The sequence below is a fragment of the Cotesia glomerata genome, linkage group LG4, assembly GCF_020080835.1.
Source record: "Cotesia glomerata isolate CgM1 linkage group LG4, MPM_Cglom_v2.3, whole genome shotgun sequence".
NCBI classification, from domain to species: Eukaryota; Metazoa; Arthropoda; class Insecta; order Hymenoptera; family Braconidae; genus Cotesia; species Cotesia glomerata.
In genome coordinates, this window is record NC_058161.1 from 18,313,127 (window position 1) to 18,335,030 (window position 21,904).

Sequence of the window (21,904 nt, forward strand, 5' to 3'; positions counted from 1 at the left end):
CACTCCTTTATTTTTCATGAGTGAGTTTTTAAAGTAAAGATCCAAATTTCTTAATCTAAAAATAAATAAAAATTTTATTTTTAATACTTATGAGCTGCTTTGATGTTTCGGATTATTAATCACTTCCAAAGGCTTAAGAAAATTACTCTTGTTCAAAACAATATTATCAATTTTAAATTCGTTCTTGTTCAAAAACTCAATTACTCTATTTAAATATCTAACAGATTCATTGAACCGATTAACAAAATTGAATGATGTTTTAAAGTGCTTCTTAAGAATAATTTTAACTTTGTCAATTTCTCGTTGAATTTTATCGATACAATTTTTATTAAATTTTCTACTGAAAAGATCAAAGTTTTGATAAAACTCCATTAATATTTTATTTTTTAAGTAACCAACGAAAATAAAAAATCATCAATTCACTAATTCAATTATATTAATCTCAGTACCATAACTCATTACAACATGAATTATATCTTCCATACAAAATTTGGGAAAAAGTACAATCATCCATTTAACTTAATGACGCCTGGCCATTTTTCTTTCCATTTTCCTCTGTTTTTTCTCATCAACTTCTTGCTCTTGAGGTGCTGCGAAGAACCAAGGCGCTAAGATAAGCGTCCAAGCTAGATAAAATGCTCGTATTGGCGCCTAGAAAATGGAAAAAATTAATAATTTTACAATGAAGAATTGTAAAGAAGATATAAATTTTGAGATAATTTGAATTTTTTATAATTACCAATAGCCAGAGTAACCAAAAGTAGTCGGAAATAAGTGACAGTATTTGACATCCGGCAGTTAAGATTATTAAGTCAATTACGTGTCTAAAAATAAAATAATATTCCGTTTAAAAAATTTGCTATTAAATATTATAATTTTTTATTGCTAAAACTTTTATTACTAAAAATTTATAAAGATTTAGAACTTACTCAGCTACTCCTCCTTTAAGGTTGAGATCCGATCCAGGATCGGTTAATTGATTTTGACTGTACTTTGGCTTCGCCATGAAAGACATGAATTGATAACTTGCTACATAAATCAGTCCAGAAAATATTGTTAAAGTCTGTAATAGAAAAAATTCATCATCAATAACTTTATAATCTTGATTTTATTTTAGGACTATTTTAAAAATTTTATTAAGTAGTGTGTTAAAAAAAAGTTATCATTAAAAGGAAGTTAATTGGATTAGTTTTTTTATTTTTATTTAATTGCTTATAAATTTTGAAATATTTAGATTGAATCTTTATAAAAGTTAAATTATATTTTTTTATACAAATATAATAGTTCTGGATATTTTATAAAAATTTTATGAACATTTGAAAACTTAAATAGAATTACTTCTTAATTTTACATTAATTTTTATGAAGTTTTATCAAATTTCATAAAAATTACATAAAATATTTAAAAATTTTCAAAACCTGAAATAAATTTTATATATTTTCATAAAATATATAATACTAGCAACCTTGCAGTCACTATTTGACTGCCGTGACTTGTGAAATACAAATAAATAAAATTTTACTTTATTAAATAATGACTTTTGTTAAATTGCACTGTACTTTCTTAAATATTGAAGTTGTTAAAGATATAAGCTCATCCCGATGTTACACTCATCAAAAGCTTTCATTTGAGTACACACATGCATTTTTATATATTTTTCATATATACATATATATAATATATATATATATATATATATATATATATATATATATATATATATATATATATATATATGAAAAATTGATGTGGGTACTCAAATGAAAGGTCTCGATGAGTACAACATCGGGATGAGCTTATATCTTTAAAGATGTCAATAGTTCTCAAGATATAAGGTAATTTCTTAATTATTGATATTTTTAAAGATATAAACTCAACCCGATGTTACGCTCATCAAGAGCTTTCATTTGAGTACCCACAGGCATTTTTATATATTTTTCATATATACATATATATAAATATATAAAATATATGAAAAATTGATGTGGGTACTCGAATGAAAGGTCTCGATGAGCGTAATCTCGGGATAAGCTTATATCTTTAAAAATGTCAATAGTTCTCAAGATACAAGGTCATTTCTTAATTATTGATATTTTTAAAAATGTAAGCTCATCCTGATGTTACGCTCATCAAGATTTTTCATTTGAGTACCCACATGCATTTTTGATATATTTTTCATATATATATTTATATAAATATATAAAATATATGAAAAATTGATGTGGGTACTCAAATGAAAGGTCTCGATGAGTGTAACATCAGGATGAGCTTATATCTTTAAAAATGTCAATAGTTCTCAAGATATAAGGTAATTTCTTAATTATTGATATTTTTAAAGATATAAACTCATCCTGATGTTACACTCATCAACAGCTTTCATTTGAGTACCCACATGCATTTTTGATATATTTGTCATATATACATATATATAATATATATAAATATATAAATATATAAAAAATTGATGTGGGTACTCAAATGAAAGGTCTCGATGAGTGTAACATTGGGATGAGCTTATATCTTTTATAGCTTCACAATATTTATGCCACTATAAAATTTTAAAAAATTGAAAAAAAATTATTTCACGGTTACATGTTGTCTGAACTAAAATAATAAAAAAATGTTATAACAATTAAGTTAGCCGAAATAAAAAAAATTTTTATAATTTTTTTTATTGAAAAAATTATTTTAAATAAATAAAAAAAATTTCATTTGCAAAAAAATTGAAAAACAAAGTGTAATTTTTAAAAAATATTTTTTTTTGTTCCGATTTAATAAATAGAAAAAAAAAATTTAAGTATAGTCTATCGATAAAGATAACATGATAAGGATAAGTATCAATAACATATACATACTATAGACATTGTTGTAAATTGAAAGAAGACCATCATGATTGTCAAATAAAATACCGTGGCCCCAAATGCCATATTTCTGTAAAAATTGAGAGTCGACACATTTTCTTCAGCTATTTGCTTCGCTCCTTTTGTTGCGGTTTTTGTACTTTTAACTGGTGGCTAAAAATAATTATTTTTCATTAATAATAAATCAATAATTAATTGTAATTTAATTAAAAAAGTCTACTTACAGCCATTTTAGGTTAATCGAGGATGAATTTAAATTCAAAAATGACGGAGCGTAAAAATTTACAAAATGATTTAGTTAATAATTTAAATAATATTTTATACACGTGGCGGATTATTGCAACTCATTATCTTCTTTTACCGCCAGTCATTGATTGTCACTATTTCGACGCTTTTTTTAAATTTATTTTGAGACACGTCAAAATTATTCACATCATATTACTTTCTTATGCACCGACGTTTTTTTTATGTAACAGTTTTATTATATTCTGTTAGGTGACGCGCAGTTCAATTCTAACGATCCTGATTGTAACATATTTACCGATTGCTGTTCTAGATGCAACCGATGCCTGATAGACAACCGGGTAAAATATGCATACATATATCTATACATTACGAAAAAAAATTTTATTTGAGCTGAAAAATTTATAAAAATTAATTTAGTAGATATTTGATAATCTTAATAATTTTTGGAAAAAATCTATTTGTTAAAATAAATTAAGTACTGAGGCAACTTTTGATAAAAGGCTTGATTTTTAACTTCCCGCTAAGAAAATCGAAGATTTTCAAAAATCGGGAAGTTATTGTTTTCACCCCGTTTTGCAAAAATCGAGTTTTCATCAGATCTCGACGTTTGAAGGTCACAGGAAGCTTCCCTGACTATCCCCGCGAGGTTGTCACGGTGTCTGTATGTATGTATGTGTGTGTGTGTGTGTGTGTGTGTGTGTGTGTGTGTGTGTGTGTGTGTGTGTGTGTGTGTGTGAAAGTATGTGAACCGCTTATAACTTTTGAACGGCTTGACTGATTTCATCGCGGTTGGTTCCATTCGAAAGGGCTTGACCAAAGTTAGATTTTGAAAACTATTTGGACCGATTCAGATCAATAGATTTTGAGAAATCTTAAAAAAACTTAAAAAAAAATTTTTTTCAAATGTGGTTTTTTTGGAATAACTTTTAAATGGTTTGATAGTTCAATTCCAAAAACTAATCAGCTCTTAACCTCAAAAAACCACGTCGATCGCCACCAGTCCGGTCAAAATCGGTTGATTCGTTCGAGAGATATCGTGCAGGAAAGAAAACCGAAAAAATTGTTTTTTCGGAATAACTCCAAAATTCCTAGCGCGATCAATTCAAAATTTATAATTCTTTGTGAGGCTTGAAAAACTGCGTCGAATGCTTCTAACCGCGTAAAAATCAGTTTATTCATTCAAAAGTTATTGCGGTTTAAAAATTCAAGAAATAGTGTCTTATCAAATCTCTATCAGACTTTTGAGCTCGAAGTGCTTTAAAACATAGAAAAGCAATCTCTTTGAGCTCGGAGAGCTCAAAATAACCCATAAATTGTATTTTTGAGCTCGAAGAGCTCAAAAACGTCATTGGTGCAATTTTAAGCGCCTAAGTATGGAATTAGCGGGAAGTTGCAGGGATGGCCTTCAGGGTCAACCGTTTTCCTAATTTTTTTTTAATATGAAGTTTAAATTTGTCTAATTAAATTCCGAAAATTTGAAGGAGATTGCCCGTTTATTTAAATAAATAATTGACTTTGAAGTTGAGCAATTTAAGATTGCACGGAAAAAAGTAAACTGTAATAAATAATAGCCGATTTATAATAAGTAATGATCAACTGCTAAATATTACCATTTCAAACAGTAAAATTGTGATTTTACTATTCACTTTATAATATTTATCATTTGAACGCTGCAATTTATTTTTTACATGGAAGAAAATACTATTTCAAACAGTAATATTCGCTATGTTAATGTCTAAAATGTTAAAGTATAATAATTAAGAATTTTGACTTTGATATTTACCATTTCGTACCTAAAAAATGATCTTATGATATGTAAAAAGTATAAAATAAAGTTAGTAAATTTCTAATATAAGCAACGTCAATATTTGCAAAGTAAAATGGTAAATTTTAAACGCAACGCTAAAAATCAAACTGTAATTATATTGACTTGCTTGGACTGGTAAAATGTATATTTTAAAAGTACAATTTTTACTGTTTCAAATGTTAAATTCTCCCAGAGTGAGACCCCCTTCTCCTTATCTGAGTTCCCCTTCTCCTTATAGTATGGACTATATATTGAAATGGCAATTTTTACTGTTTAAAACTGTAATTTTTTAAGATGAAAGAGTCGTTATTTACTATAGTGACAGCTACTAATCACTTATTTCGGATATTAAATTGTAAATTGTGGCTTTTATACTTTCTACATTAAGTTCTGTAATATTTACATTTTTGCCACCCCGATGTCCGCTTTACTGTTTGAAACTATAAAAATTAACCGGAATCCGAGTGAATATTACACAGAGAGAAAAATATGGAAATCATTTATATAATTTTAAGAGCGGTTGATAGTTGATTTTCAAACGAGTTTTGCTCATGAATAAGATAAAATTAAAAAAAAAACGCTTCGCTCTTCGATAGATAATTAAATTATCCATCGAAGAGCGAAGCGCTTTTTTGGAAAATTTTCATTTATTCATGCTTATGCATAATCCTATTAATCCGAACAAAAACAGTTTCACTGTAAAAAATCGCGCCAAGTCCACGTTCATAAACTATTCAGAAAAAAAAATTTGTTTTTTTCTTTACAAAAATATATAAAATAAAAAAATTAAAAAATCCAAGTAACCGATATGATTGTTTATGATTTTCGGAAATTAAAAAAAAATTGTGTTACAAATTTAAAAATTAAAAAAAAAATTTGGAACGTATTTAGTGTGCGCGGTTGCAAAATATTTTACTTTTAATGAAATTCGTAAAATCTATTTACTAGGACTTTAAAAAATTGAAATACACAACGACGCACACCAAGTACGTTCCAAAATTTTTTTCTTAATTTTTAAATTTATAACACAATTTTTAATTTCCGAAAATCATAAACAATCATATCGGTTACTTGGATTTTTAATTTTTTATTTTATATATTTTTGTAAAGAAAAACAAATTTTTTTTTCTTAATAATCTTATGAACGTGGACTTGGCGCGATTTTTTTACAGTGAAACTGTTTTGTTCGGATTTTAGTATTTTTTGTAATTATAATAAAAATTTACAATTGGTACCAACTTAAATCTCGCGTTGGTTGCATTTTTTACTGCAAACTATCCCCTTGAAGCTACAGTTTATGTAGATATAATTCCAGTGCACCCTGGCGGCCGTAAATGTAAGCTGTGAATTACTTTTTTAACTGTAGTTTCCCATCTAATGAAGGATTACTATGCATTCTCGAATTATTTAGTCTGTGGCAAATCACTTTGCCCATCAAAAAAAAGTCAGGATCGAAATTTTCGCGTTGCTAGTTTGTGCTGATTAAATTTAATAACTTCAATTAGATTAATTGTTATAAGTGAATATAATTAATTAATAACAGTCAAATAAAGTATGAATTACTGTTATAATATACAATTTAGGAAAAAAGTACCGTGGAATTAAATAAAATTGTGCAACCTCAAAATACCGTTCTGCTTACAGTAAACATAGTCGGTAGTCTGGCGCTCCGTTTACAGCAGATTTGAATGGCGGAACTTGGCGCCAGATTCTACCGAATCTGTGGATGTTAATGTTAATGTTAATTATATTAATGTTAATGAATATTTTCAATTATTAATTATAAATTAATATTCGAAATTATTGTATTTCTTTTTTTCTACGCTTTGTGCACTTGATAATGGCTTGACTCTGAGCTAATTATAATTAATTATTTACACTTATAAGTAATATCTATTTACAAAGAAAAAATGACTTCGCAACTGCACACTGACGTTCACTTCAGTCACCAAGTTTCATTAATAATTTCAATAATAATTTTATAATCCGTTTTAAGATTCCATAAGTTGTACAAGTATGACAGAGATACTCTCGTTTGTCCAATAGAGAGCGAGAGAGAGAAAAATATAAACCCTTCTTAATGAAATGTTTTGCTATGCCATTTTAGGAGCGATTACTTAAATTATGGGAATTGTACCCATAATTTTTGGGAAATGTTACTATAATTATGGGAATGGTTCCTATAATTATAGGAATGATACCTATAATTATAACTAGGCCGAGAATTTAGTTTTTAAAAGAGAGAGACAGAAGATAGGTGTAGCCAAGCGTTCTGATTGGTCATAATAAATTAATTGTTTTTGTTTTCGCAATCAAGTGAAGACAGCAGCTTGAAGAAAAATAAAAATTAGATTGCTAATCCAACATGAAAATATGAAAATATGTCAAAAAAACAGGTTGGTTTTCAGATGTAAAGGTGTTTGTAAACAAATACAAGTCTGTACTGCTCAGATAAATAAAGAAGAGAATTTGAAGCACAGTGTTGTGACTAAAATGTTTAATGAAATTAATTTAAAGAGAACAGTAAACAAGCTGGCGATTTCGCTCAAGATCGCGTAAAGGAATTGCTCCCGGTCTCACTGGTAATTTTCCTGGGGATCGCACTGACGGTCTTTTTGAAGATCTCACTGGAGGTCTCGCTAGAACTCTTGCCGATGGTCTTGCTGGAAATCACGCTGACGGTCTTTTAGAGGTCTCGCTGAAGGTATCGCTAAAGATCTTGCTGGAGATCGAGCTGATGGTATTGCTAGGAGTTTCGCTGGTAATTTTGATGGTGATCACGGTGATGGTATCGCTGGAGATCACGCTGACGGTCTCGCTGGAGATCACGCTGACGGTCTTTCTGGAGGTCTCGATGGAGATCACGCCAACGGTCTTTCTAAAGGTCTCGCTAAAACTCTTGCTGACGGTCTCGCTGATGGCCTCGCTGGAGATCACGCTGACGATCTTTCTGGAGGTCACGCTGATGATTACGCTGACGATCTTTCTGAAGATCACGCAGCCGGTCACGCTGATAATTTTGTTAGCGATCACGGCGATGGTATCGCTGGAGATCACGCTGACAATCTTTCTGGAGGTCTCGCTGGAGATCACGCTGACGGTTTTTCTAAAGGTCTCGCTGGTGACCACGCTGACGGTATTCTTCGGCCACCCGGAGGAACACACGCGCACGCTCTCGCTCCAGATCCCGCTCTCGATCTCGCTGGAGATCACGCTGACGATCTTTCTAGAGGTCTCGCTGGTGACCACGCTGACGGTTTTGGGAGTCTCGCTGGAGATCACGCTCACGATCTCGCTGGAGATCACGCTGACGATCTTATGGAGGTCTCGCTGGTGATTTCCAGCGAGACTACCAGAAAGATCGTCAGTGTGATCTCCAGCGAGATCGTCAGCGCGATCTCCAGCGAGATCGTCAGCGCGATCTCCAGTGAGATCGTCAGCGTGATCTCCAGAAAGACCGTCAGTGTGATCTTTAGAAAGACCGTCAGTGTAATCTCCAGCGAGACCGTCAGCGTGATCTCCAGCGTGACCGTCAGCGCGATCGCCAGCAAAATCACCAAGCGAGACCGGCAGCAATACCATTAGCACAACTTCCAGCAAAACGACCTCCAGTGAGACCGTCAGCGAGACCTCTAGAATAACCGTCAGCGTGATCTCCAGCGAGACTGTCAGCAAGAGTTCTAGCGAGACCTCTAAAAAGACCGTCAGTGCGATCCCCAGGAAAATTACCAGTGAGACCGGGAGCAATTCCTTTACGCGATCTTGAGCGAAATCGCCAGCTTGTTTACTGTTCTCTTTAAATTAATTTCATTAAACATTTTAGTCACAACACTGTGCTTCAAATTCTCTTCTTTATTTATCTGAGCAGTACAGACTTGTATTTGTTTACAAGCACCTTACATCTGAAAACCAACCTGTTTTTTGACATTTTTTTCATAGTTTCCTGTTGGATTAGCAATCTAATTTTTATTTTTTCTTCAAGCTGCTGTCTTCACTTGATTGCGAAAAACAAAAAACAATTAATTTATTATGACCAATCAGAACGCTTGGCTACACCTATCTTCTGTCTCTCTCTTTAAAAAACTAAATTTCGGCCCTAATTATAACTTTAATATCGTTACAATTTATCATTACAACTAAAGTTATTTGTGACTTCGATAACCACCCGGGAGAAAATGATCAGACCTGACCATGCCTGTTCATGTATGATCAGGCCTGAAGTTAGACCTGATCATGCCTGTTCATGTATGATCAGGCCTGAAATTATACATAATCATGTCTGTCCATGCCTGCTCATGTCTGAAGCGTCAAATACGCTCAGGCCTGAACAGGCCTGCTCATGCCTTTTCATGTCTGATCAGATCTGTTCATGTCTGGAGCGTCAAATACGCTCAGGTCTGATTATTCCTGAACAGGCCTGTTCATGCCTGTCTGAAGGGTTAAATACGCTCAGGTCTGATCATGCCTGTTCATGTCTGATCAGGCCTGTCCATGCCTGTTCATGCCTGAAGAGTTAGATACGCTCATGTCTGTTCATGTCTGATCAGGCCTGTCCATGCCTATAAAAGTTAATTAAATTTACCCTACGGTAGGTTTTTAATAATAATCAAAATACTTTTATTTATTGAATAATAAAATATACCGTTTATTGATAATTTACAAATTTATTAATCGAAATTAATGTACATACACTGAACATATTCAAAAATTTTTTCTTAGCATATTTGGTCCTTAGCATGAATAGGCATGGACAGGTATGATCGGACCTGAGCGTATTTAACGCTTGAGATATGAACAGACATGGACAGGCATGAACAGGTATGATCAGGCCTGAGCGTATTTAACGCTGCAGACATGAACAGGGATGAACAGACATGGACAGGCAGGAACGGGGATGGTCAGGTATGATTAGGCCTGAGCGTATTTAACACTGCAGACATGAACAGGCATGGACAGGGATAACCATGTCTAATTTCAGGCCTGATCATACATGAACAGACATGAGCAGGTCTAATTTCAGGCCTGATCATGCATGAACAGGCATGGTCAGGTCTGATCATTTTTTCCGGGTAGATCTGATCAGACTTGCATAGTCAGAGATGTGATAAAAATTTTTTCTTTGACGAAAAAAATTTTTTTGGTCATCACAAAAAGTGCAAAATTATTTTATCATTACGTTTAAATAATTTTGAAATAAAAAATTTTTACATTTCCTACGGGATGTTTTGCTCTGCTCTGCTTCTGCCAAATATTAAAATCATTACTAATTTTATTATTTAAATAAATGTGATGTTATAATGAGATTCGGTTAAATAAATAAATTAGGACTATCAAAATATATTATAAAATCAATTTTTATATTATAATTATGATAAACTTATTCGATACGTTATGTACTTCATAGAATTGTTGTCACATACGATAGCAGCACAGCAGGCGGAAACTTCAAGGCGCACGGATATCACCAAAGTTAAACAGCATTGAGCGTGGTCAGTTGTTGGATGGGTGACTGCTGGTGATACAGCCGTACAATTATATGTAATCATTTTTTTTTCATTTTTATTTATTATAGAGAATTGCGTATGGCTGTAGCGAATACTATATCCATAAAATTAAGCAAAATAATTAATTAAAAGTAACAATGGGCTTTCAGACCTGACCATGCCTGATCAGGTCAATTCATGTCTGATCAGGCATGGTCATTTTTCATGTCTGATCAGGCCTGAAGACTCATGCCTGTTCATGTCTGATCAGGCCTGATCATTTTTCCCGGGCACTTTGAAGCATTTGAAATTATTAATAATTTTAATAATTTTACTTTGCAATACTAACAATAAGTAATATTGTTCATATAAATAATAAAAGTTACATACCCAAAAGGTGGATTTAATAAATATTCAACGTATGTATTGTAAATAAATAATTTAATTTAAAAATAAAATGAAATTGTAAAATAAACAATGAATTTCCATATCTACCTTGCTCCTCTAATTGTATAGTAAGAAAATATCCCTTTTATTAGAAAACTTTAGAATTGCTACAATATTTTTCAATATTACCTAACATAATACTAACTGAGTTGGAATAAACAATTTAAGATTAAGTAAACACGTAAATAAAAATTATGAAAAAGAAATTTTTTCACTCTAGTGGGAGATCAATTTTATTTACAAAAACAAATTTATTAGCAAAAAAATATATAATAATTACTTTATATTTTTGAAGTGATTGCTTCATTATTATGAACATAAACATTTTTCTATTATTATGTGCGTCTTTCCCATCATATCGTAGGAACCATTTTTATAATATTACAGGAACCATTCCTTTAATAATATAGGGACCATTCCTATAATATTATAGGAAGCATTCTCATAATTTTTGGAAAGGTTCCTATAAATCTCTCCGTGTACAGTTTACTTTTTTCCGTGTGGCTATCAGAGAATTAACTATTGTAACTGATTATTTGGTCATAATTATTTTAATCTTGAGAATATCTGCTAAGGTTATCTTGACTAATTTTCAGTCATTAATATTTTCTAAGGAAAAATTTAGACTAAGTTAGGCACCAATCATTATTGCAAATTTCGAAGAATTTCTTAATACCCTTAGTAATAACTAAATTTAGTATACATAAATAAAAAATAATACATAATTGTATTTTTGAGCTCGAAGAGCTCAAAAACGTCATAAATGCAATTTTAGCCGCTACACGGAGAAAAAATATCGTTAGAATAAGGATACGTATCGTTATTTTCACTATACGATATTCACTTGATTTTTCTATCATGTCATATAAATGTGTGCTGCCTTTTTTTCAGCAAGCAATTACAGACCTCTTCAACGTGTCATTAACTACAGGAGTCTTTCCGGAAAATTGGAAGCCATCACATGTGATTCCTATTCCAAAAAGGCTTATCCAGTAAACTGTGAAGATTATAGGCCTATATCGCTGTTGCCAAACTTGTCAAAAGCCTTGGAACGGTGTGCTCATGACCAAATTGTTAAATATATCAATAACAATAATTACTTCGATGAATATCAGACAGCATTTCGTGGAGGTTTGGGTACGCAGACTGCCATTGTAAAGTTCTGTGACGATATAAGACAAGCGGTGAATGAGTCAAAGGTTTTAATTGCGATCTCGTTTGAACTTAGCAAGGCCTTTAATTCTGTTGATCACAAAAGATTATTATGTAAATTGTCATCTATGAACATGTCGAATTTAGTTGTTGATTGGATTGGATCTTATTTAGCAAACAGAAAGCAGTCCGTACGCTCTAGCGAAGGTAACTCGTCGTGGGAAGAAATTGTAAGTAGTGTACCTCAGGAAAGTGTGCTTGGTCCGTTATTATTCTTACTATACATCACAGATCTAGCTAAACGTTTAGATTGCCAATACTTATTCTATGCTGATGACTTACTCATATACCTTTCTTGCCATCTTTCTCAAATCAGTGTTTGTGTGAATAAGCTTAACGGTGAAATAATAAAAATCACAGATTGGTGCAGAACTAATCATCTAAAAATGAATCCTTCGAAGACGAAAGCAATTATTTGTGGAAGTAGAGCAAAAATTAGTAGGGATGAGTGCAGACTAGCTGACACAATCTTTGTGGAGGGGTGTGCTATTCTTTATAGTAGCACTGTAAAATACCTTGAGGTGACTATAGATAGTACTCTCTCATGGGAGAATCAAGTAGCAAATTTGTGCAATCGCGCTATGAGTATTCTAGCACAGCTAAAAATAAACAATGAAATATTTAGTGAAAGTTTACGTATTAAGCTAGTATCTACTTTAATAATTCCTCTCTTTGATTATTGTTGTGCGGCGTATACGAATATGTCAAACAAATTATTATTAAAGATGCAGCGTAAATTGAATTCATGTGTTAGATTTATCTATAAAGTACCAAAATATGAACATGTTACTCCATATTTCAAAAAGTTAGGTTGGCTAAAGCTTGCAGCGAGAAGAGATTATTTCATTGCTTGTCTGTTTTATAAGGAAATTCGACTAAATTATCGGCAGCTATTCGGCTCAAAACTAGACTTTTGCCTGTAGCACTGCGTAGAGGTGATGTCCGACAAGACTATCTTCGTATACCGCAGGCTAATTGTGTCATGTATGATAATTCATTCTTAATTCATGGCATACGTATCTGGAATGCACTGCCAGCTGAGACTGTGGCTGTAGATAATTTAGTTGAATTTAAAAAATGCTTGCTTCAATCACTTTTTGAACATGACAATTAACAATTGCAATCTTTATTTTGGATCTTATTTAAATATTTTTTTCTTGTAGAATTATTATGACTTTAAATTAAGTTATTTGTTTGTATTAAATAATCTATTTGGATTTTATAACATTTGAAATTAAATCTAATTGTTAACCTTTAATTAGTTAAGTAATCTTGTAACCTATGTAAACCAATGTAATTTAAATATTGATGGCTCTGAGGGAGCTTAGGTTCCAAAGCGAAATAAATTTTTTATCTATCTATCTATCTATCTATCTATACGCAGTAATAGTCCTGTTTTTTAGAGATATACGCTGTATAGCCAATTCAGCTATACAGCGGATCATCAAAATGACGATCCATAATATTATTTTAGCGTTACATTTAGTTAATTCAACTACACAGACTCACGTTAACAAAACAGTTGCCTATTTTGACGAAACTACATATATTTACAAAAGCTATTGTATGTGTGCTTAAGTCAAACAAATGAATCCTTAAATCAGAAATCCGGATCGCTATTTGAAGGAAACGTCAGTTGAGGATACGTTGGATATTCATTTTAACAATATTTTTTTTTCCGTGATAGGTACAGAATCAGCGGGAAGTTGTAGGGATGGCCTTCAGGGTCAACAGTTTTCCTAATTTTTTTATAGACATTTCTTACACTAGGAGGGTACTTGGATCTCCTTAAACGCTGTCAAAACAAAAAATATTTCTTCGAAAATTTAAAACTTAAGAATTTTCATGATTTTTAGAACTTGAAAGTGAAGGTTGTACAGTTTTGTTCTGTAAACTGCATTTTCATAGGTTAAGCCATTCAAAAGTTATAAAAGGTTTACACATATAAACACAAACGTACATCAGAAAATCCTCATTAACATAGTCAGAATAGATTACTAACATCTTCAAACATGAAGGTCTAATGAGAAATTGATTTTCTAAAATCGGTGTGAAACCACTGTTTTCCTCATCTTTAAAAGACTATGATTTTAAAAGCAAGAAGTTTAAAAATAATCACCGTAATAATAATATTTGTAAATACTTTAGTTGATCTTTTATTCAAAATAACATTGTATATTTACATGGCTGTTGTTAACAGATTATCTAATTGTGGTCAGTTTCTACGATGACCGAAAAGTATAGAAGGTGAAAATATAACGACCCCAGATTTTTCGCCAATCAGGTTCCTTCTTAGAGTAACTATTGGTTGAGACCATCTATAAATACCTGGCGACGAAATTTTTCGTCCCTTTCGATCGTTCGAGGTATCTGCTTTGGGTATCACAGTGCTAATAACTTCCGGAGTGAACGAGTGTGATTAATAAATTGAGTGTTTTGGTTGAAACAATTCAGAAAAAAATAATAAGAATGGAACGGCAGGAGGTAGAAATTACTGTGTACCATCGTCTTTTCTTAGAAGTAATGTATGAAATGGATCGGTATCCCTGTGCAATAATCAATAAGCAAATTGCTGAATCATTTGGTCTTACGAAGAAGCAAGTTAAAAAATGGTTCGACTATAATCGAAAGAAAGAAAGGATGATGAATTTACACCGGAACATCAAACAGAATCGAAACTGTCGAGTGGAAGAAAAGGAAGAGGATAAGTACCAGAACGTCAACCAGGATCAGAATCGTCAATTGAAAGAAAGGAGAGAGGATTGGTACCAGAATGTCAACCCAAACCTAGAAGACTGTGTTTATAGTCAAGCTGAGCTGAACGATATAATTGATAGGCTATTGTGTACCACCGATAACTCAGAGAATTGTAGCAGCTATCAAAATTTTTTGAGTGATTCTTATACGGCATTATACTTTAACACGATACTACATGTAGAGAACTCATGCTAATGAAGAATTTAAAATTATATTACGTTCTTGATTTTGTGTAATCAATAATAAACGTTATAAAAGAAAATATTTGGCATCAACATAAATTTTTGGTATGAGTAATTGATTTATTTAATTAATAAATTTCAATGTCGAGGAGTATGGGCTAAAAATAAATACATGTTATAATTATAAAATTGTATGCCGTAAAATTAAGAGATTGAAAAACTTGAAAAGTAATCGAGGTTATTCACAAAGGAATGTTGTTAATTAGTTATGCATCTATATTATAAGATAAATTTTACTATATTATACGTTTTAGTCATATAATTATAGCTCATAATTGATGAAATTCCAGAGTCAAATCTCCCACCAGTCACTATGGAATATCCTTTATACAACTTTTAAGTTCTGTAAACTGCATTATGATAGGTCAAGCCATTTAAAAGTTATGAAAAGTTTATATATATAAACACATACGTACATTAGAAAATCCTCATTAATATAGTCAGAATAGATTACTAACATCTTCAAACATGAAGGTCTGATGAGAAATTGATTTTCTAAAATCGGTTTGAAACCACTATTTTCCTAATCTTTGAAAGACAATGATTTTTAACGGAAGATGTTTAAAAATAATAACCGTAATAATAATATTTGTAAATACTTTAGTTGATCTTTTATTCAAAATGACATTGTATATTTACATGGCTGTTGTTAACAGATTATCTAATTATGGTCAGTTTCTACAATGACCGAAAAGTATAAAAGGTGAAAATATAATGACCCCAGATTCTTTGCCAATCAGGTTCCTTAGAGTAACTATTGTTTGAGGCCATCTATAAATACCTGGCAACAAAATTATTCGTCGCTTTCGATCGTCCGACGTATCTGCCTCGGCTATCACAGTGCTAATAACTTCCTGAGTGAACGAGTGTAATTAATAAATTGAGTGTTTTAGTTAAAACAATTCAGAAAAAAATAATAAGAATGAAACCACCAGGGAGACATTTCACTAAGGACCAACGTCTTTTCTTAAAAAGAGAATTTCGAATGAATCGGTATATTCGTGCATCAGCCAAAAAGCGAATTGCTGAATCAGTAGGTCTTACCGAGAAGCAAGTTCAACGTTGGTTCGCAAATCGTCGAATAAGAGAAAAGTGGTTTCCATACCAGAACATCAACCAGAATCAGAACTGTCAAGTGGAACAAAGGAAAAATAATTGGTACCAGAACGTCAACCCAAACCTTGGCGAATGTGTTTATCATCGAGCTCAGCCAAACGCTATAATTGATAGGTTTATCACCCATAACTCAGTGAATCGTAGTAGCTATCAAAATTATTGGAGTTACTTTTATGTGTCATTCTACTTGAACATGATGCTATATTACAGAACTCATGCTAATCAAGAGAATTGTAATTTTTATTTGAATGAATTTTATCGAAATAAACCGATTATGCCGCGATTGTAAATTTCTGTAAAAATTATATTACGTTTTTGATCTTGTGTAATTGATAATAAACGTTTTTAAAAAATATTTGACATCACATTTTTGTTATAAGTAATTGAGTTATTTAATTAATAAATTCCAATGTCAAGGAGTATAAGCTGGAATAAATGTATGTTATAATTATAAAATTGTGTGCCGTAAAATTGAGAAGTAAGAAACTTGAAAAAGTAATCGAGGTTATTCACAAAGGAATGTTGTTAATTAGTTATGCTTCTATATTATAAGATAAATTTTTACTATATTATAAGTTTTAGTCACATAATTATAGCTCATAATTGATGGAATTCCAGAGTCAAATCTCCCACCAGTCACTATGCAATATCCCTTATACAACTTCTAAGTTCTGTAAACTGCATTATGATGGATCAAGCCATTTAAAAGTTATAAAAGGTTTACATATATTAACACATATGTACATCAGAAAACCCTCATTAATATAGTCAGAATAGATTACTAACATCTTCAAACATAAAGGCCTGATGAGAAACTGATTTTCCAAAATCGGTTTGACACCACTATTTTCCTAAACTTTGAAAGACAATGATTTTTAACGGAAGATATTTAAAAATAATAACCGTAATAATATTTGTAAATACTTTAGTTTATCTTTTATTCAAAATGACCTTGTATATTTAAATGGCTGTTGTTAACAGATTATCTAATTATGGCCAGTGTCTACAATGACCGAAAAGTATAGAAGGTGAAACTATAACGACCCCCGATTCTTTGCCAATCAGGTTCCTTCTTAGAGTAACTATTGTTTGAGGCCATCTATAAATACGTGGTGACTACAAAATTGTTCGTCCCTTTCGATCGTCCGAGGTATCTGTCTCAGGTATCACAGTGCTAATAATTTCCTGAGTGAACGAGTGTAATTAATAAATTGAGTGTTTTAGTTAAAACAATTCAGAAAAAAATAATAAGAATGAAACGGCAGAGGGTAAAAATCACTACGGACCAACGTCTTTTCTTAGAAAGAGAATTTCAAATGAGTCGGTATATTTGTGCATTAGCCAGAAAGCGAATTGCTGAATCAGTAGGTCTTACGGAGAAGCAAATAACACGTTGGTTCGCAAATCGTCGAATAAAAGAAAAGTGGTTTGCACACCAGAACATCAACCAGAATCAGAACCGCCAAGTGGAAGAAAAGAAAGAGGATTCGTACCAGTACTTCAACCAGGATCAGTACCGTCAAGTGGAAGAAAGAATAGAGGATCGGTACCAGAACGTCATCCAGGATCATAACCGTCAAGTAAAAGAAAGTAAAGAGGATTCGTACCAGAATGTCAACCCAAACCTAGAAAGAAGATGCCATAGTCGAGCTGAGCTGAACGATATAATTGATAGTCTATTGTGTACCACCGATAACTCAGAGAATTGTAGCAGCTATCAAAATTTTTTGAGTGAGTCTTATGCGGCATTATACTTTAACACGACACTATATTAGAGAACTCATGCTAATCAAGAGAATTGAAATTGTTATTTGAATCGATTTTATCAAAATTAATTTATTATGCCTTAATTATAAATTTTTGTAAAAATTAAATTACGTTCTTGATCTCCTGTAATCGATAATAAACGTTATAAAGAAAATATTTGAACGGATATTTTTTGTTATAAGTAATTGATTTATTTAATTTATAAATTCCAATGTCGAGAAGGATAAGCTAAAATAAATATGTGTTATAATTATAAAATTGTATGTCGTAAAATTGTGAAATTTAGAAATTTGAAAAGTAATCGAGGTTATTGACAAAGGAATGTTGTTAATTAGTTATTCTTCTATATTATAATATGAATTTTACTATAGTATAAGTTATAGTCACATAATTATAGCTTGTAATTGATGGAATTCCAATATTTCCATTACTTTTTCATATATTTTATATATTTATATAAATGTATATATGAAAAATATATCAAAAATGCAAGTGGGTACTCAAATGAAAGCTCATGATGAGTATATCATCGGGATTAGCTTATATCTTCAAAATATGTATACTGGATGATTACAGTATAAAAAAGACCAAAACTACTATAGTTTAACCGCATTATTGCCGAATTATAATGGTAAATATACGGCATGAGCATAAATGCCGTTAAAGCATGGTATTTTTACGGTATTTTCAAAACCACGAGGGGTAAACTGCATTTTGATAGGTCAAGCCATTCAAAAGTTATAAAAGGTTTGTACATATAAACACATACGTTCATCAGAAAATCCTCATTAATATAGTCAGAATAGATTACTAAAATCTTCAAACATGAAGGTTTGATAAGAAATTGATTTTCTAAAATCGGGGTGAAACCACAATTTTCCAAATCTTCGAAAAACGATGATTTTCAAAAGAAAAAGTTTAAAAATAATCACCGTAATAATAATATTTGTAAATATTTTAGTTGATCTTTTATTCAAAATAACATTGTATGTTAAATGGCTGTTGTTAACGGATTATCTAATTATGGTCAAATTCTACAATGACCGAAAAGTATAGAAAGTGAAAATATAATGACCCCATATTTTGCGCCAATCAGGTTCCTTCTTAGAGTAACTATTGGTTGAGTCTATCTATAAATACCTAACGATTACAAAATTGTTCGACTCTTTCGATCGTTCGAGGTATTTGTCTCGGGTATCACAGTGCTAATAACTTCCTGAGTGAACGAGTGTAATTAATAAATTGAGTGTTTTAGTTAAAACAATTCAGGAAAAAATAATAAGAATGGAACATCAGAGGCTAAAATTGACTGAGGACCAACTTCTGAACTTAGAAGGAACGTTTAGAATGAATCAGTATCCCTCGGCATTTATCAGAGAGCAAATTGCTAAATCATTAGGTATTACGGAGATGCAAGTTACAAATTGGTTCGGAAATCGTCGATTCAAAGAAAGGAGAAAGTATTCACGCCAGAACATCAACCAGAATCAGAACTGTCAAGTGAAAGAACAGAAAGAGCATTGGCACCAGAACGTTAACCAAGATCAGTACCGTCATGTGAAAGAAAGAAAAGAGGATTGGTACCAGTACTTCAACCAGGATCAGTACCGTCAAGTGGAAGAAAGAATAGAGGATTGGTACCAGAACGTCAACCAGGATCATAACCGTCAAGTAAAAGAAAGTAAAGAGGATTCGTACCAGAATGTCAACCCAAACCTAGAAAGAAGATGCTATAGTCAAGCTGAGCTGAACGATATAATTGATAGGCTATTGTGTACCACCGATAACTCAGAGAATTGTAGCAGCTATCAAAATTTTTTGAGTGAGTCTTATGCGGCATTATACTTTAACACGACACTACATTAGAGAACTCATGCTAATCAAGAGAATTGAAATTGTTATTTGAATCGATTTTATCAAAATTAATTTATTATGCCTTAATTATAAATTTCTGTAAAAATTAAATTACGTTCTTGATCTCCTGTAATCGATAATAAACGTTATAAAGAAAATATTTGAACGTACATTTTTTGTTATAAGTAATTGATTCATTTAATTTATAAATTCCAATGTCGAGAAGGATAAGCTAAAATAAATATATGTTATAAGTATAAAATTGTATGTCGTAAAATTGTGAAATTTAGAAATTTGAAAAGTAATCGAGGTTATTGACAAAGGAATGTTGTTAATTAGTTATTATTCTATATTATAAGATGAATTTTACTATAGTATAAGTTTGAGTCACATAATTATAGCTTGTAATTGGTGGAATTCCAAAGTTAAATCTCTCACCAGTCACTATAGAATGTCCCTTGTACAACTTTTAAGTTCTGTAAACTGCATTATGATAGGTCAAGCCATTCAAAAATTATAAAAGGTTTACACATATTAACACATATGTACATCAGAAAATCCTCATTAATATAGTCAGAATAGATTTCTAACATCTTCAAACATGGAGGTCTGATGAGAAATTGATTTTCTAAAATCGGTGTGAAACCACTATTTTCCTAATCTTTGAAAAACAATGATTTTCAAAGGAACAAGTTTAAAAATAATGACCGTAATAATAATATTTGTAAATACTTTAGTTGATCTTTTATTCAAAATGACCTCGTATGTTTACATAGTTGTTGTTAACAAATTATCTAATTGTGGTCAGTTTCTACAATGACCGAAAAGTATAGAAAGTGAAAATATAATGACCCCAGATTCTTTGCCAATCAGGTTCCTTAGAGTAACTATTGTTTGAGGCCATCTATAAATACTTGCTGACTACAAAATTATTCGTCCCTTTCAATCATCCAAGGTATCTACTTCGGATATCACAGTGCTTATAACTTCCTGAGTGAACGAGTGTAATTAACAAATTAAGTGTTTTAGTTAAAACAATTTAGTAAAAAATTATAAGAATGAAACGTCGGAGAAAATATTACACTAAGTACCAACGTCTTTTCTTAGAAGAAACGTTTCAAATAAATCCGTTTATGTCTGCATTAGCCAGAAAGAAAATTGGTGAATCAGTAGGTCTTACGGAAAAGCAAGTTGGAGATTGGTTCAATAATCGTCGAAGGAATGAAAGGAAGAAGAATTCACGCCAGAACATCAACCAGGATCAGAATCGTCAAGTGGAAGAAAAGAAAGAGAACGTCAACCAGGATCAAAACCGTCAAGTGGAAGAAAGAAAAGAGGATTCGTACCAGAACGTCAACCCAAACCTAGAAGAATCTGTTTATCATCAAGCTGAGCCAAGCGATATAATTAATAGGTTCACCACCGATAACTCAGTGAATCGTAGTAGCTATCAAAATTATTGGAGTTACTTTTATGTGTCATTCTACTTGAACATGATGCTATATTACAGAACTCATGCTAATCAAGAGAATTGTAATTTTTATTTGAATGAATTTTATCGAAATAAATTGATTATGCCGCAATTGTAAATTTCTGTAAAAATTATATTCATGATCTCGTGTAATCGATAATAATCGTTTTAAAGAAAACATTTGACATCACATTTTTTGTTGTAAGTAATTGAGTTATTTCATTAAATTAATAAATTTCTATGTCGAGGAGTATAAGCTGAAATAAATATATGTTATAATTATAAAATTGTACGCCTTAAAATTGTGTCTTGTCAACTACTGACATTTTTAAAGATATAAGCTCATCCCTATGCTACACTCATCGAGACCTTTTATTTGAGTACCCACACCAATTCACAAATTTTTCATATATTTATATATATTATATATATGTATAGATGAAAAAAATATAAAAATGCATGTGGGTACTTAAATAAAAGCTCTTGATAAGTGTAACATCAGGATGAGCTTATATCTTTAAAAACGCCAATATTTAAGAAAGGACAGTGCAATTTAACAAAATTCATTTTTAATAAAGCAAAATTTTAATTATTTTAAAATTTACAAGTTGCGGCAGTCACATAGTGACTGCAAGGTTACT

The 21,904-nt window shown here is 31.4% G+C and overlaps 1 protein-coding gene and 1 long non-coding RNA gene across 2 annotated transcripts; one reads left to right on the forward strand and one right to left on the reverse strand.

Moving 5' to 3' along the window:
- Window positions 1-416: 416 nt before the first annotated feature.
- Window positions 417-3,314, reverse strand: LOC123262895 (transmembrane protein 208). Its single transcript, XM_044725380.1, has 5 exons — window positions 3,086-3,314; window positions 2,856-3,014; window positions 930-1,063; window positions 740-824; window positions 417-651 (listed from the first exon to the last, which is right to left on the reverse strand). Exons 1-5 carry the CDS (start codon window positions 3,089-3,091, stop codon window positions 520-522), a joined length of 516 nt encoding a protein of 171 aa, XP_044581315.1. The 5' UTR covers window positions 3,092-3,314; the 3' UTR covers window positions 417-519.
- Window positions 3,315-20,851: 17,537 nt separating this feature from the next.
- Window positions 20,852-21,377, forward strand: LOC123262897. The gene is made up of 2 exons (XR_006509055.1): window positions 20,852-21,087; window positions 21,128-21,377. It is a non-coding gene; the product is annotated as an uncharacterized LOC123262897 (long non-coding RNA).
- The last annotated feature ends 527 nt before the right edge of the window (window positions 21,378-21,904 follow it).

Coding starts and splice junctions, on each gene's coding strand:
- LOC123262895 (XM_044725380.1), bottom strand. Junction 1,064..2,855: donor AATTTACAACAATGTCTATA/GTATGTATATGT, acceptor TTTCTATTACAG/ACTTTAACAATATTTTCTGG. Junction 825..929: donor CTTAAAGGAGGAGTAGCTGA/GTAAGTTCTAAA, acceptor TTTTATTTTTAG/ACACGTAATTGACTTAATAA.